Genomic DNA, 16,790 nt, shown 5'->3' with positions numbered 1-16,790 from the left:
AAACTTGCATAGTAAAATTTTATGGTGACTTTCATAATATGTGATTTCTTTCTTCTTAAAGTAAACAAAGGTATCCTGCTCAAATTTCATCACTATGATGAAATACTGAATAAAGGACAACATATCACAAGAATAAAATGCAGCTATACATCACCTAACTGTATAATTTTTGCACTATATGTATGCAAAATCCTTAGGAAGCTGGAGCTGGGAATAACCCTCTACCATGTATATTACCAAGTTAAGCATTCTTTTATTTTACTGGTAGGAGCAATTTCATAACATTTTCTTGATGGTCTATCCTCCTAAATTAGTGTATGGGCTACTATTTTCCATTCTAAATGCAGCAACAGGAGACTCATATGTCTAGGAAGGCATGTTGTTTACTAGGTTTTGCATATAGAATACCTAACTTTGAACATTAAGAAATGTAATACTGTATTACTGAAACCTTTTCTACAGAACTAACTTGCTTTTGATTACACAGTATCAGTGAGCAGTTCATTGCCCGACCCGAGGTCAACATGATGTCATTTTGTGGGTATGACTATGTAAAAAATTCGTAAAACATCAAAGAACACACTATCTTTTTTTTGTTCAACAAACTGAAACTTTATCACTTATAAAATCAGTGGAAAGAAACACAGTACAAAACAACAATGCATGGAAAATGACTAATACAAAGTAAAAAAGCAGTTTTCTGGAAACAAGTAACTGTACTAGGTCAGGACAATTTGTAAGGTTCATATCTGGTTATTACTGTCAGGCATTTAGTTTTTGTCTTTTTGCAATGTTATTAATTACACTGTTTGATGTTTACTTCACTGGATAGAAAAGTACAAAGTTAATAAAAATCTTTGAGAAAAAATACATTTTTGGGGGCTATTTATCTAACATCTTTTGGGAAATGATGGCTTTGGTCTGATTCATTTGGTGATATGATGTGATGTCACATGCATAAAGGTTACCAGAAAAAGGATAAGGAATAATCCTACAGAATATGATGGATAATATCATTCTGCAGTCCAATATAAATGGAAATAACACTACGACTTGTATTATAACACGCTATATATATCTTTCTTTGTCATACTGTCTCATCAACATACAAGGTGCTGCATAACAGATTGCAAAAGTAGCTTATGATCCATCTTATCTTACAAAACATAAAGGGTGCCACGTATCCTTCATGAGGTGGCTAAGTGCTTAATGTAACTTCTTAAGTTTTGCTGTCATGGTTACATCATGTACCACCAGGTAGAGGCAACACCTCATATAATATAATGACTACATTTTATTCCATTTCAGAATCAGTAGTAATTAATTTCTCAAGATTCACTATTGTAGTTTTTTTGATTGCCAATGAAACAGATTACACAGATGTCATGTTATAAATGACAGTTTACACACAATTTAACATATTCTTACAAAAATACTTTACATATGTGTTTTATTATATTTCTGGTGTAACAGTCTCCCAGAAATTTGATCAGTGCTACAGTTACTAACTCACTCTGATTTACAAACATAAATTTGATTCAAGCATGTATGCATCTAAACAACAAAAGGGCACACTGTACTTTTTATTTGTTTTGCTAATTATGATGTCTTTTTCATGATTTCCACACAGAAATCATTGCAATGACTCTTGTATGTAACCTTTAATGTTTACATTAACTGTCTTTACACTGATGCAATACTCAACTATTCAGCCAAAATAGCTTTTAAGGTAATAAACACTGCCAAGTTCTTGCTTAAATTACAGCATGCTTAAATATGAAATGTAATTAAGGGCCAATAGCTGTATATATTTATAAGTCAATGTACTAACAGGAAAGAACAGAATATCGATCAGCCGTAGCAGAGATTCAAGACATTCATCATTATGGATAACACATCTAGTTACAGATTATGGTGCACCATTGTCAAGGGTTCTGTATTCTTACTATATGGATTGAAAACTGGATAGAGTTTTTCAGAGAAGGTGTCACTGAAGGTGATGATATGTGACATGTCATCACAGCTGTAAAAGGATACCTGTCCTGCTTCATAGTTCAGATACACCAAAATCTTCTTGCTTTTTCCATATATGTTAGTTTGTTTAACTTGTTTGCCTTGAATAGTCAGCAGTTTATTGGTTTGCTCCAAAAACAAGTAACCATTCTCAGAATTTATTTTAAAATTACCTTTCCTTGTACAGGATTGTTTTGCAACACCTACAATCCAGCTAGACTTGTTACCCACCTCCACCTCCCAGCAGTGCCTCCCTGATGTGAATCCATTTGATCCTAACACAAGATACACCTTATCAAATCTCTCAGCATTTTTAGGCAGTTGCTGTTCTGTGCTGTCCCATCTTACACTGGTGTGGTCTTCTGACAGAATGAGGTTAGGATGTGCTGTGTTAGGGTCCAACAGAACAAGGGATGGAACTGTAAAATGAAAAGTGTGTTAGTTTATAACAAAATGAAGCAAAGACTACATTCAAAGAATTAGTCTTTACCTAATAATATGTCACAGAAGATGCATTTTAACTGAGACACTTGCATCCATTCACAACAACAACAGTTTTTGGTCCACAAATCTTTCTGTTGCAGTGATCAGAAACAGTACATTTCTATGGTATTCATGGTAAGCTGTGAAATGCAATTTGACTGACATGAAAAGAAAATATGCATATTATCAAAAATAATGAAGATGAAACAGTCTGAAGAATGGACAAAGTCTTAACGTTTTCAGGGGATCCCCTGTTATGGATAGAGTCTATCTACCCTTTATACCACTCAATATTCAGTCCAGATTCCATTGGTTGGAAACCCCCATTCTGCTAGAAACGGTAACCTTAGTGCTGCTAAAAAAAGCAGTATGGATGTGAGGCATGCAGCCTCCTACATTTGGGTGCAGAAGAGCTTCCTTATAAAAAAGGTTTCAAAAATACATGTCTTTTTGTCTTGATTGTGCATGCATGGCACAACTGGGTGTAATAACACGGTTGACTATTACAATACTGTTCCAGAAAATGAAAGGTACAAAGAATTATAATATCAGGGATTTAACTGCTAACAGATGTAATGTCTGCCTTTTAAATGAATACTATTTAAATAACAAATCTATGATGTAGAAATGCCACTACCCTAAGTTATAGGTTTCAGTGCCACTACCCTAAGTTATAGGTTTCAGTGCCACTACCCTAAGTTATAGGTTTCAGTGTATGTTAGTTTTCTGTCATGTGTAGATTCAGTATTCTAATTTTAACCTACTATGCCTTCAGGAGGTATAATTCAGTGCTATCCATATAGCCATCTTCTGGTTATACAACATGCAAGTACATCTGCTTAAGTAGGCAGAAGATTCCATGGCACTTATCTGAAGAACATGGGTATTTTTTATTTTTAAATTACATAAAAAGCATAAAACACACAATTAAGCAGTAGCTTTACACTGTATACAATATAATCAAAACCAGATGCACATAAAAGATCAACAAATGGCATATTTTTCACTTTCCTTTCTTTTGTCTTCCTTTTCACAAACCAACTCCCCCACATCAAAACTAATTGTTTTTCTGTTTCCCCCTTTTCACAAAGGTATAAGATGCACTTGCAATGAAGGGATCAGCATTATACAGTATTAATATGCACTTGAAATGAAAAGGCCACATTTATTTTACCTTCCATACATGAAGTTCATAAGTCCATAGCCAATTACTAGGCTATTGATCTATAAGGCTCTTTACAAGCCTAGCCCTGCATTCTCTTGAAATTTGTAGCCATTGTAATTTAAGTATGAATAACCCAGAGCAGAGCAGAACATTTACATATTACCCATATCCATAAGGGACAAGGGTGCTAAACCAGGGAAGAATTTGTGGTTTCCCATCCATTTGTCCACATTATGTTTGAATAGAATAAAGGAAGTACTTTGCTTTGTGTGGAGAGGAAGACAATTCCAAAGAAGTGGTATTCTCTGTGATACATCTCTATCCCTCCTGCATAGTCTAAGAATGTTGTAGAAAAGATTCTTAAGATTTCTTGAGTGGGTGTTTATGCCACCATTGGACTTGTTGATGTGCACTAGATCTGAGAGGATAGGGTCTACTATGGCTCTGTTTAAGAAGCAGTAATGCAAATCTATCTTCTGTCTCTTCATCTCAACATTTTCAATAACATATGTTTTGATTATGTCTTTTTTTTTTTTTTTTTGCTGAAGGTTCTGGAAAAGTTCTGGAAAACAGTATGTATTCCATATGTACCAGTAAACAGTCATCCACTCCATGTGCCTTTTATTTCCATCTTCCTCGCCCACATTCCAAAAACATTTCCATGTGCTACAGTCTTAACCACTTCCTGACATGTAGACAATTATCTAGCACAAATCATTAGAAATTCCCCCTATTCACAGCTCCTTTGTGATAGGAGAACCTGTAGACATGACTCTCAATTGATCCAATGGGCTAAAAGAAACATTTCTCCATTATGGCTACAATGTTGTAGTGGAACAGGCCATACACCGTGCTAGTCTTAAGCCAGCTGATAAATTTATCAGTGTTGTCCCTGTGCTTACAGACCATGCCAGTAGTATTAATACACAACAATCAGATTTTTTTCAACATTTCTAAACGATAGTTATAAGATCAACCAATGTATTCTAGAGCATTGGCCTTAATTAGCAGAGACTGCTTTTTTTAGCAATATTGCAATTAAACATATCATAAGGGTAAAAAAATGGCTAATGTTTTTGGCTCTTCTAAAAAAATGTTGTGTGAAATTATTGACACAGGCTCTCCTTCCTGGTGTTACACTGATTGGTAGTTACCCACGTGGTCTCTGTGGACACAGCAGTATTGATTTAAAATGAATGTATTTCACCTCAACTAATGTTGCTCAAATGTTTCATACCAGATTTTTAATTACTCTAAGTTGGACTGGTGATAAAATTTAGCAGTGTGCCAATGTAGGAATTTCTACATGAGCCAGACGTCTTGTTCACTCACTTTAAATGTAAATGAGGAATAAATGTACAATACACACAACATTTAGTTCACACTTCTACCTGTTTTTTATTTATTAGTGCTTATAGGGTTTGTATTTTTGGATGCACGGATACTCAAAAACATGATCTACTGGACTGAAAAGAGAAGCTTGGGGCTATATTCCTACCGGGTCTTAATGAACATTTCTCATTTAGATCATATTCTTTTTATTTTGGTTCAGTAATCACTTACTGACATATATTTTTTCCTTGCTTGCGAGTATAGTTTTGACTGTAATTAATGCAAACATGAATAAATGGTCTATTTAAGTACATACTTGTGAGTGCTGAATTACAACTGTGCACATTCGTATGACACAGTAAAGCTTTAAAATGTTATTTAGTGAACAGTACGGTGACACAGGGTTTAAGAGTTTATGTGGGAGTGGTGATGGCCAGGGTAATCCTGAAATTATGACAAAATGGCATGCCATTCAAATTAAGATTTTAAAATGTTGGTGGAATGCATTGTTTAACACTATAATGCTGAATTCTCTCAGTAAAATGAAAAAATACAAGCTAGTCTAAGTTTGGTTAGAGCATTCCTGGATGACCTGCCTATGTAGAACGTAATGACAACTTTATGCAAAGCTATAGATAATTATGATGCAGAGTTGGAAGCAAAGAAAACTAAAAAAAAACAGGACTTGGAGGACTACAAGAGGCATGTTCCTTTCATTTCTAAAGCACAGAAATGGTTGGTGTGCTTTGCACGGGATCAGCCTAATAAATCCTTTGCTTCCAAAAAATGGCTTTCTAACAAGCACAAATGCCAGAGGGTTTCACAGTCCAACGTTTCCTTTGAATCCTCAATGGAATTTTCCTCCACTACTGATAGAGAGAAACTGATAATAAATGTGGCTTCTCCTTCGAATAAAGTACAGTTTAGGGCTCCTGTAACTTTCCCTCTTTTAGATGAAAGAGAGTTGGAAGAAAACATCAGACTCAAAAATATTCTAAGGGAGCAAGTTCAAGACAGCTTGAAATGACAAACGATGTGAATTTCTTAGTCAATATTAGTAAGGAAAATCTTTCTGCACATGAACTTTCAATTTTGAAAAAAGGTTTAACATTTGTTCCTTCTTTTATTGTTTCACAAATGCAGGTTCTTCTTTTGTTCTCCAACAAGCACAGATCATTACGCATTTTAAAAGTTTCTGTAGGATTCTTAATCTTAAATACTTTTCCCCCTCAATATAACCCTGGTACAGTTCAGCCTAGCATGGAGAGTGACCCAGTATTAATTTAAGGACTTACAATTTTTCATGCCTGTGAGTATTTTTCTTACATTGTAATTAAATACAAACATGACCAAGTGATCCTCAACACCTTTCCCTGATGCATATTCTATACTTAACCCCTTTGTTTTACTTTGAGTTTTTGGTCACAACAAGAAATTAGTTTAGGTGAAGGTTTATTGTTTACAATTTTGTTTGAACAAATTGCTGTATTACATCCTGATATGTTACTTTACTTGGGGATGGTAATTTGATTTTAAGAGCATATGTAAGTTGCAGTTTGCATTTGTTTGCAGTTACAAACTGGAAAATACTTTGTTTAGTGAAACCATGGATTGTGGAATAGTCCCCCATTAAACCAGCAATTTCCTTTCCCAATTGGTATTGATGTATTTGTGGTTCATGTGTATACAATATATATGTGTGATGTGTGTGTGTGTGTGTGTGTGTGTGTGTGTGTGTGTGTGTGTGCGTATTTACAGGTTTGGGTTAAAGTAAGATTTAGATTAGGGGATAAATCTGGTGTTTGTAGGTTAGGGTTAGCATAAGGGTTAAATACGAGGATAGGTTCAGTGTTGTGTGTGCATGTGAGTGTCTTTGTGTGCATACATGTATGTATGTGTACTGAACCTATTTGTGTGTAGTGGTAGTGTTACAGAAATGTTTTTTAAGGTAAGATGTAGCTATTCCTGTGTTTACTGCAGCAACAGGCAAGCCTTATCATCAAGAAAGAAAATTTATCAAGTGTGTCTTACAGGTGTAACACCTGACACTGAAAATTAACATACGTGATGATTTATTAGTAAAAGCATAATGTAAGTAAGTGTTCTAATAAATAACAGAGGTGTTTCTGATTACCCAGAAAGCCTTGTTGTAATTAAGTCATGCTCAGTATCTATCATGACATCATTTTGTGGGTGTAGGTAGTAAAACTCAAACATCAAAAACATTCTGTAATCTTCATTGTTTTTTCAAACTGCTTCCAACTTTAACATTAGAATTATAAGTGGAAATTAAATCAAATGGAAAAAAACTTTGCATGAAAGTATACTATAATCTTCATTGTTTTCAAAACTGCTCCCGACTTTAACTTGGAAATTAAATCAAATGTAAAACAAAAATGCATGAAAGGTACAGAGAGGCACTGTAAGGTTCTCATTGAAAACAATAGTACCACGTATGGGTTGGTGATTGAATGTTTTGTAATTGGGATCATACATGATTTATAAACATTCATTTTCTTGAATTAAGGAACAAATGCTAAACCATCTCATGCTCAAGATCTCACAAACCAAGCAGAGTAGTACCCTTGCTACTTTCAAGGTAAACCTAGAAAACTGGATGGCGAGCCACACATTCTCCCATTGTCTGTCTTGTTTTACCCTTCTTGAGGGTTTGTGGAACTCTGAATATGGGTTATGGTTAGGCTTGTATGGTTTTGCTCACTACTTACTTTGTCCTTACCTATGAACCACCGATGTATTTCTATGGGGAAAATACTAGATTCTACATTCACAAATGGGTGTTTGGCCACTTCATTCCATAAGTCAAAAGCCCAGGGCACAAGTTCAAGTTACTAGATGATTTTTTAATGTAGTTCTTTCACTTTTAAGAAGTCAGTAAAGACAAATCATTTGAATAAAATGACAGCCTTATAGTAAAACCCTGGGGTAGTGATTTATTATAATACACTGACAATGGGTTCTTTATAATATCTTTATTAAATCACCACATTTTAATTTGCAACAAGTGCACACAAATTATTAGAAAAGAAAACTATTCTTACCTTCATACAACATATATACATATATGTTTTCTTTTTAACAATTTTCATTTACTTCAGTATTACATAAATAGCTCAATCACTCCATTGGCTTAAACATCACTCCTCTCCATAAGCATTATTCTGAGTGTGCTTTTCCCACAAGTTACATTTATTTTCATGAAGTTTCCTCCTTTCCTTTTCCAAAGATCCCACCTTCATTTCTTTTTATCTCCTTGATAATATTAAAACATCCTTTATTGGTGGTTTAGATTATGATTTGTATTTTCTAGTACTTTACTTTCCTGGCTGCCAACAGCAATAAACTTAATAAGGCCTTACTGTGTCCAAGGAATTCAGACCCCATACCCCAGCTTAAAAGAAACATTTTCTTAGTTATTGTCATCTGTTCCTCCAATACTTCTGTCAAAGTACTCTCTAGACAATTTTTTAAATCCATCAACTTACTACATTTCTAAAAAAAAAAAAAACATGCTTCCAGTTTTTACCTTTTGCTTGTATCATATCTCCAACACTCACTATTTACCTGAGGAAAAATACTATGAAGTCTTTTGGGGGTATAAAAATACCTATGCAAACACTTCCATGCAAAAAAATCCTAAACCTTTTGGGACTTCGTTGCATACTTGGAAGCCCAGAAGTTTTATGCCCACTGTTCCTTTGTAACTTGCCTTTCTTGTCCTTTATCATAATATTTTCAAACCTTCTCTGACTGATTCTTTTAGTTATGGAATGTTTTATACACCACACCAAATATCACTTTTTAATGAACAAAACCTTCACCAGATATGAGCTTCGAATCACCCCCCCCCCCAATCCCTTTTTATTTGCCTACACTTTGCTATCAATCCCTGGTAGGGAAGGCAATCTCTCACCCTGGAAACTATTGACCCATTACCTTGACAAGTCTGATCTTTAAAGCCATGGAGCATATTATTATGGATCTCATAAACAATGACATAGGCAATCCCCAAGCAATTGACCCCACCCAGTTTGGATTCGTCAAGGGCAGATCTTGTCTGTTGAACCTGGTCGATTTCTTTGAGACTGTCATCAAGGTCTTGGATGAAGGAAAGTCAGTACATACAGCTTACCTTGATTTGGCCAAGGCCTTTGACACAATCCCCCGCATCAGCGAAAAGCTAACACAACTTAGTGTAAATCCCTATCTCATCAGGTGGGTGGCCAACTGGCTCACTGACAGGACCCTCAAAGTCAAAATAGGCACCTCCACCTCCGATAGAAGACCTGTCACTAGTGGAGTTCCCCAGGATATGTCCTGGGACCCCTACTGTTTGGCACCTATTTCTCAGAGGTACAGGCAAAGACAAAAGTCCTGTGGCTGACAAGTTTGCCGACGACTTAAGTTGGGTGCTGTCATTGTCTCCCCAAATGATGTTAATGTACTGCAACAGGGTCTCACAGCAACTAATGACTGGTGCCAAAGTCATGGCATCAAGATGAATGCAAAAAAATGTATAATCATACCATAAGGCAAAAACACGACCCCTACTGATTACCACATCAACAGCAACCCCCTAAGCACACAACCTGTGATGAGAGACCTGGGCACTCAGGTTGATGATAACCTCACATTTGACCATCATGTAGCAGCAGAGGTCAGAAAAGCCTTTTACTTGGTTCATCTCATAAGTAAAGATTTTGCATCAAGAAAAAAGGAGGTTACTACCTCTCTGTACTCCTCCATCATTAGTCAAACAATTGAGTATAACACTCCATTTGGGATGTACCTCTCCAAACATTCACACAAACTGGAAAGGCCACTGAAATACCTCACAAAGAGAATCCATGGCCTCCAACACATGTCCTGTGTGGACAGGCTCAAATCACTATCACTCTACTTAGTATCGTACAGACTGCTCAGGGGTGATGTGTCTCGCCTACAAGGCAATCTTGGACCCTGCCCTACTAGAGATGCTCCATATCCATAAGTCTAACTCCTCACGCACAACCTGCTCAAAAGGCCTGAACCTAATATGTGACATTAACAAAACCTGCTGGAGAGACAGGTTTGTCTCCCAGAGGCTGCCCCGTCTCTGGAATAGACTTCCCATACACGTCACACAGAGCAGCTGGGTCCCTCATTGACAGGGGTGACAGGTGCTGACTGAGGTTTCTTTTGGGGGATAAACTCTTGGCTAGGCTTATAAGGGCCCCTTGGCCATTAGCCTAGTAACCTCCTATGATCCTATGAACCTTTGCTGTAAACCTAAGCTCATGCATAGTGTCATCTCACTCTGCTATCTTTAGCTCCTAAGATATTTGACCCCAGTACCCTAGCTGCTTTGCTAATTTCCTCCAGTAAATTCTAGCCCCCTCCTGCCTATTTTCTGTACCTCTTCTTACAGAGATATGCTATTGGTAAAATCTCCTTTCTCCATTCCTGCGATAGCTTAGTTCTTTCTGCTACTTTATTAATATAATATTGTCTAAGGCTGTTACTATTCTCTTTAAGCGCTTGCAAGCAAAACCCTAGTCTCCTTTTATTTCTCATACTTTGCTCCCCATTTCATCATCATCCTTTTCCACTTTGATATATAACCTTCTACTTTAATTTATGTAAATGGGCCCAACTGCATCGCTTTAAAGTACCTCTTCAATTTGAGTAACCTTAAACCAGTTTTCTCTATGGAGAGAATCAACTTATCTCACTGCTCCCCTCCCAAATAAATTCCTTCAGCTCTTATTAATTGTCGTCCAAGACTTCCCCTCTGCTTGATAAAAACGCCAATGACTTGTATATAACACTAAACAGACAAACACTTTCAGTGCTTGTATCATATTAACCACATCATCTATAATCAGGAGCTTCTGGTTTCTTAATGTGTGTATTACCTTCTGTTTAGTCGTTTTCCACATATCCTTTGCTACTAAAACAGAATCCTTTTAAAGCCATATTCCAACAGATATGGATCTCACCAAACTAATTCATGCCTGGGTTCATAATCTACTGCTACAGCTTTTGTTTTATCCTCATCTATTTTATATTCCAAAAAGAACTGAAACTATCTCAAAATGTCCCACAATACTGAAATGTTATTTTTCTGGATTTACCATAAGGCTAACTTTTCTTGATTAGAGCACCAGTTTCATTCTCTATTTTGTGTATCTTTACTTTCTTTGCTAATGAGTCTAAATATAAAGCAAAGGGACAGAGAACATCCCTGACTGAGTCCTCTGTTCAAACACAGGTTGTCACATTGATCCCCCACCTTAATTACTGCCCATCATGAACTCTTTGTAACTGAATGGCACAGGAAGTGTAACCCTTACCTGGATTTATGATGGATCTCATTTCTTTCCATACTCTGTACTGCAGGGGACCTTTATACACCCCTAGGCTCAGATCACCTGCAACTACAGTAACTTCAGGTAAAATTTCTTCTTCTTGTGGTTTTGTAAACCTAAAAGTACAGACAATGCACAATATCAGGATGTATACTTACAGTGTTCTAGAAATGACAAAACTCCTACATAGTAAGAAGCAATATCATATGCAGCAGTACAGACAAGATGATCGGACAGAAGAGTGCATTTTCATCTATAACCTGTTGTTTTATATAAGCGTGTATGGGTGTGCACCACTTAACGTCCTTCCGCACAATGTCCAACTGCATTTACATCTGTATTGTACTAAGCAGACATAAATGCAGTTGGAAGTTGTGCAGAAGTATGTTAAGTGAAGCACAATGTACAGAATATGGTGTTCGCTTGGCATCCTTGTCGCTTAACATTCTATGGGATAAAACCTATCCCGACGTTAAGCAGCACATACCTGTATCTTTAAAAGCTTAAAAATGAAAACGTTAATTTGGAAACAAACCGTCATGTTCATGCATTTATTAAAACAATGTCTATAGTATCAGTAACACAATGTGACCAGAATGAGCTTTGGAATTTAACTGACAGTTATTGAGACCTTAAAAATTGTTAACTTCAGAGGCAATTATATTTATGCAGATGTGACTGAGAGTGTGTGTGTGTGTGTGTGTGTGTGTGTGTGTGTGTGTGTGTGTGTGTGTGTGTGTGTGTGTGTGTGTGTGTGTGTGTGTGTGTGTGTGTGTGTGTGTGTGTGTGTGTGTGTGTGTGTGTGTGTGTGTGTCTGTCTGTGGGTATGTGTGTGTATTATGTGTATATATTAATATGGAAGTTCTGACCAGACAATAGCTACTGTTAATGTGATGACAGTGGTGAAATCTCTGTCTCCCAGGGTCTGGGGTTCACGTCATGATCTCTGATCATTGTCTGCATGAAAGTTCTTCATGCCTTCCCCACAGATGACTGTCATTCCCATATTCAAACTCCCTACCTATGTACTGAACCAATCTACACAAAACTGTACTATATATATTGCTAGATAGATACAGTAGATATTTCTTGTGTTTGTGTTTTCCCCTCACCTTGTGGCCTGGGTTGTGACTGAAAAAGGACCAGTTCATTTACTGGTTAACAAATAAACAAAATACAAAAAAAAAACACTATAGGCATGGAGACAAATGCTCAACATCTAATACAATTATAGTAAACCGTTTAATTGTATGCTCAACAGCTACACTATAAATTAGATAAACATAGATAGTAAGCATACCAAACATAGCAATACAATCAACTGTTAGACACAGCAGCAATTAATTGAGACACAAGTACCTTCCAACATTTAGAACACTGTTTAGGTTTCATACTATTTGTTATTATGGTAACATCTCATTTAACTGACACCTGTGGGGATTGGTAGATGCCAGATAAGTGTAGTTTCCAGTTGCTCGAGAGCCGCTTTGCGATTTTTTTATTAGCTCGCATACAGGTATATGAGCAAATAAAAAAAATCAAAAGTGGAGCTTCTTCTGTTCAATGCGGAACAGTGGGCTATTCTGCATTGAACAGAAGAGCCTCCTCATTGCAATTTTTGATTGGCTCGTATGCCAGTATACGAGCCAATCAAAAATCACAAAGCAGAGCCACTTCTACTCAATGCGGAACAGCTGGCTTAGAATGTGTACTCCACTGATTACACTTGAAGTCCCATAATCCTGGTAGGGTCACTTACAGATGACATCCTAAGCATAGAGCAGTCCTAAATCCAAAGACATCAAAAGTGGATCTGAGAGAAGACAATGCTAACTAGAGTGATTAGCTTAATGGTTAAAGTGTTTATCTCACAGGCACAAGGTATAAGGTTTGATTCTTACCTTTGGTGACTGTCTGGTTATTCCCTAAGTGTGCAATAGTCTTCAGACTGATTGCCTAGTACTAACCTAAAACCAAACAGTTGATCTAACCGAAGTGTGACTGGGAGTTGGCATAATGGTTTAAGGCATTTAATTCACAAACACAAGGTAGAGGCTTTGATTCCCACCTTTGAAAAAAAATGCTCTAGGCTTAAAATGGCTTGCAAGGGCAGTAAACCACAATGAACATTTCAATATATGTAAAGGACAACGAAGGCTGCATTAAAATAGCATCACTATACCTCTACAAAAGCATGTGTTTCATGGTGGCATTTATCAGCTAGTTGTGAATCAGCACTTAACATTCTAGGGTTCCACAGCTGGTTGTTCATAGTGAAAGCAGAACCTCCAGCTGTCTTAGCTTCACCTTGCCACTGGAATCCTGATCTCCCACTTGGAAAGTCTGCTTGACTGCTGTTGGTATTCCAGCTTCTCCACATTATAAGAATTCACGTGTCTTTTTATCATGAGTAATATGTTACTTACAAATATCAGACTAACAGCTACAGGAAGCACAGCCAGTAAACCTGGCAATCTCAAGATATAAAAATGTACACAAACAAATGTCTTCCTCATGTACTACATACAACATATCTATGTCTCTGTAGTCCAAACAAAAAACACCATTGTTCTTTCAAAATGGAATTTCACAGTGTCATGGACAATCAGCATAATAAACGACAAGAAAGAATGTCTATCACCATCATGGAATGTGCAACAGGTAGCACTGATACTGCTGGAAGGGAGAAGAGAACTACTCAGATGGAAGAAGATGCTGATGCTTCACATTTCTTTTTCTAGAATGAGAAGACTGATGACCTGCAGTGCTTCTACAGTGCAGGGTGTGCCATCAAAAATAAATCATCATTATGTAGCTTCTCACTGGCATCAGCCAACATCTCATGACCTTCCACCTCAAGCTCAGCAACAGTCAGCATATCCCTGTCATAAGAGTACAAAAAAGAAGAAGAAGAAATACTCCAATGCAACATTGATATACAAGTCAATGTTGACTCAATCAGAAGGTACAGTGAGTGCAGCGGTTGCATTTTTGCCTCACAGCAAGAGGTTCTCTGGTTCGATTGTTGGCTGGGGTGCCTTCTCTGCAGAGTCTGCAAGTCTTCCCTGCATCCATGTGGTCTTCCTCCTACGTTACATTTCTGCCCCGGGCACCAATGAAAATTGTCTTTGTTCCAAGTCGGACTTTCCCAGTAAACAAATGTTAAATAAAAATAAATAAATAAATGTTAATGAATGATTCTACAACAGGCCTGATGAAATTCTGAGCAGCAACCCACAGGAAAACATGACCATTCTTCTTAGAGACCTCAGTGTTAGAGCTGGATATTATTCAGATCTCTGGAAAGGCACTATCTGGAGGGAGTGAGCAGAGAAAAAAACAGATTCCTATTTGAAATGTCAGAACTTGCTAGAGTAAGTCCAGAAATATGGAGACTGAATTAATTCCAAGATTGCCATTTCTCAGAATACTCCCTTTTCTCCAAGGTATGGTGATCTTGTAGTTGGTATGTATAAGTTTGTGGGAGGTGCTTGCCCCCCACATTGGGAGCGCAGGGGGACTTGCCCCCTGCAAAAAAGACCTTAGAGACTCACTCTTTTCCTGGGTATTTGGTCTTGTTTTTTTTTGGCTTGCTGACTGCCAACATTTCATTAGAGAGCCAAATGTATTGTCATATCTTCTAAACTTAACAAGCTATTTATCTCACTGGCATGTGCCATCATCATACAGTTGATGATTTCTTTTTTCTGTCTTACTTTGGTCCTTCACAGAAAATATCTGGCTTTAAGAGAACTTGATTATGATAGGAATTGAGCATATGGTATCTGTAGACATCCACGTGTGCAATTATATGGCCTAGTCTAGCTTATTAAGTCAGTACCTATCACACTCAAGCAAACAGTGTATATAGGACTGAATCCTTCCTCAACTCCAAATGATATCATTCATTTACTCAAGGAGGTGTGATGGCAAACTCTTCTCGTAATTATGACTCCATCTTTGACTGAAGGAGCTTATCAGATTTACAAAAATATAACACTCCTTCACTAGAAACACTATTTTTATTTTTTTATTTTATTTTACATTTGTTAACCGGGCTAGTCTAACTGGAAATATTTCCATTTTCAGTAGAGGCCCGGGGAGAAAAGCTCCAGCAATTACAGAACTTAAAAATTAAAAATTAACAGAAAGGATTATAATAAAAGTACAACAAGAAATACTACCTAGAAATAAAAAGTATGCTGTACAACAAGTAATAATAACAGAGTAGGAAATCACTCTAATAAGTTTAATACTTATACTAGAGAGAGTTTATCAACATATTAATTTAGGAGCGTCAGTTAGTCTATCTTACAAGGAATTAACATGTAACAATCCATTACGAGTGTTAGTAATTTAAGTAATTAGCATGTAACAATCCATTACGAGTGTTAGTAATTTAAGTAATTAGCATGTAACAATCCATTACGAGTGTTAGTAATTTAAGTAATTAGCATGTAACAATCCATTACGAGTGTTAGTAATTTAAGTAATTAGCATGTAACAATCCATTGTGTTAGTAATTTAAGTAATTAGCATGTAACAATCCATTACAGTGTTAGTAATTTAAGTAATTAGCATGTAACAATCCATTACGAGTGTTAGTAATTTAAGTAATTAGCATGTAACAATCCATTACGAGTGTTAGTAATTTAAGTAATTAGCATGTAACAATCCATTACGAGTGTTAGTAATTTAAGTAAGAATAGGAGGAATAAGAAGTAAAAGGAGCTATAATTAGTAAAAAAGCAAATGATTAGTCAGGGTTGCTGCAGGGACATAACCAGTGTGTTTTGAGGTTATGTTTAAAGAGAGGCAAGGAAGAAAGTAATGTTAGTTCATTGGGCAGTAGGTTCCAGTTTTTTCCCACTGTGTTAGAAAAAAGAGTCTCCAGCCAGGTTGTTAGACTTGCATATGCAAGCAAGCAGTTTCCTAGAAGAACGCAGAGAATTCAGATTTTTGTAAGGGAGGATGAGATTGGAAAGTATAGGAGTGCTGTTGGGTTGGTAGAAGATCTTGTGGGCAATGGTGAGTTGGGATACTATCAGTTGGTTTTGAAGTTCAAGCCAGCCTAGTTGCCTTAGATTCAGACAGTGGTGGGTTCTAAAGGAATTGCCAACGGCAAATCTGGCGATGTTATTATAGGAATTTGTTAGTTTGGTAAGATTATTTTTCTTTAGGTTAGTATATATGGGTGATAAGGCATGTAATAGCTTTACATTCATTAAAAAAAAATCAACAAACTGGTATCCATTATACGGTTAATCAAGACTCAGCAGTAGAATATCGCAGTGAAATTTTTCTAGGTTTAATTCTATGTCCCCGTCAAGTGTAAAATAACCGGGTTCAAACCTTTACCTTGAGTTACGACAGAAATCAAAAACCTCATAAATTAGACAAAACAGTGCAGATACAATAATACAAGTCAA

The 16,790-nt window shown here is 36.6% G+C and overlaps 1 protein-coding gene across 1 annotated transcript in view; it reads right to left on the bottom strand.

Moving 5' to 3' along the window:
- Positions 1-788: 788 nt before the first annotated feature.
- LOC122813719 (zinc-binding protein A33-like) overlaps positions 789-16,790 on the bottom strand; it is a gene marked incomplete in the record, with an annotated part of 72,394 nt that continues 56,392 nt past the window's right edge. Inside the window, 2 exon segments of the mRNA XM_044086186.1 lie at positions 789-2,432; positions 11,347-11,477. Coding sequence (XP_043942121.1) covers positions 1,903-2,432; positions 11,347-11,477 — 661 coding nt within the window.

This window comes from Protopterus annectens, chromosome 10.part0, assembly GCF_019279795.1.
Source record: "Protopterus annectens isolate FY-2018-M chromosome 10.part0, PAN1.0, whole genome shotgun sequence".
Lineage (NCBI taxonomy): Eukaryota > Metazoa > Chordata > Ceratodontiformes > Protopteridae > Protopterus > Protopterus annectens.
The sequence above is the reverse complement of the archived record's forward strand: the minus strand, read 5'-3'. Positions and strand labels throughout refer to the sequence as shown.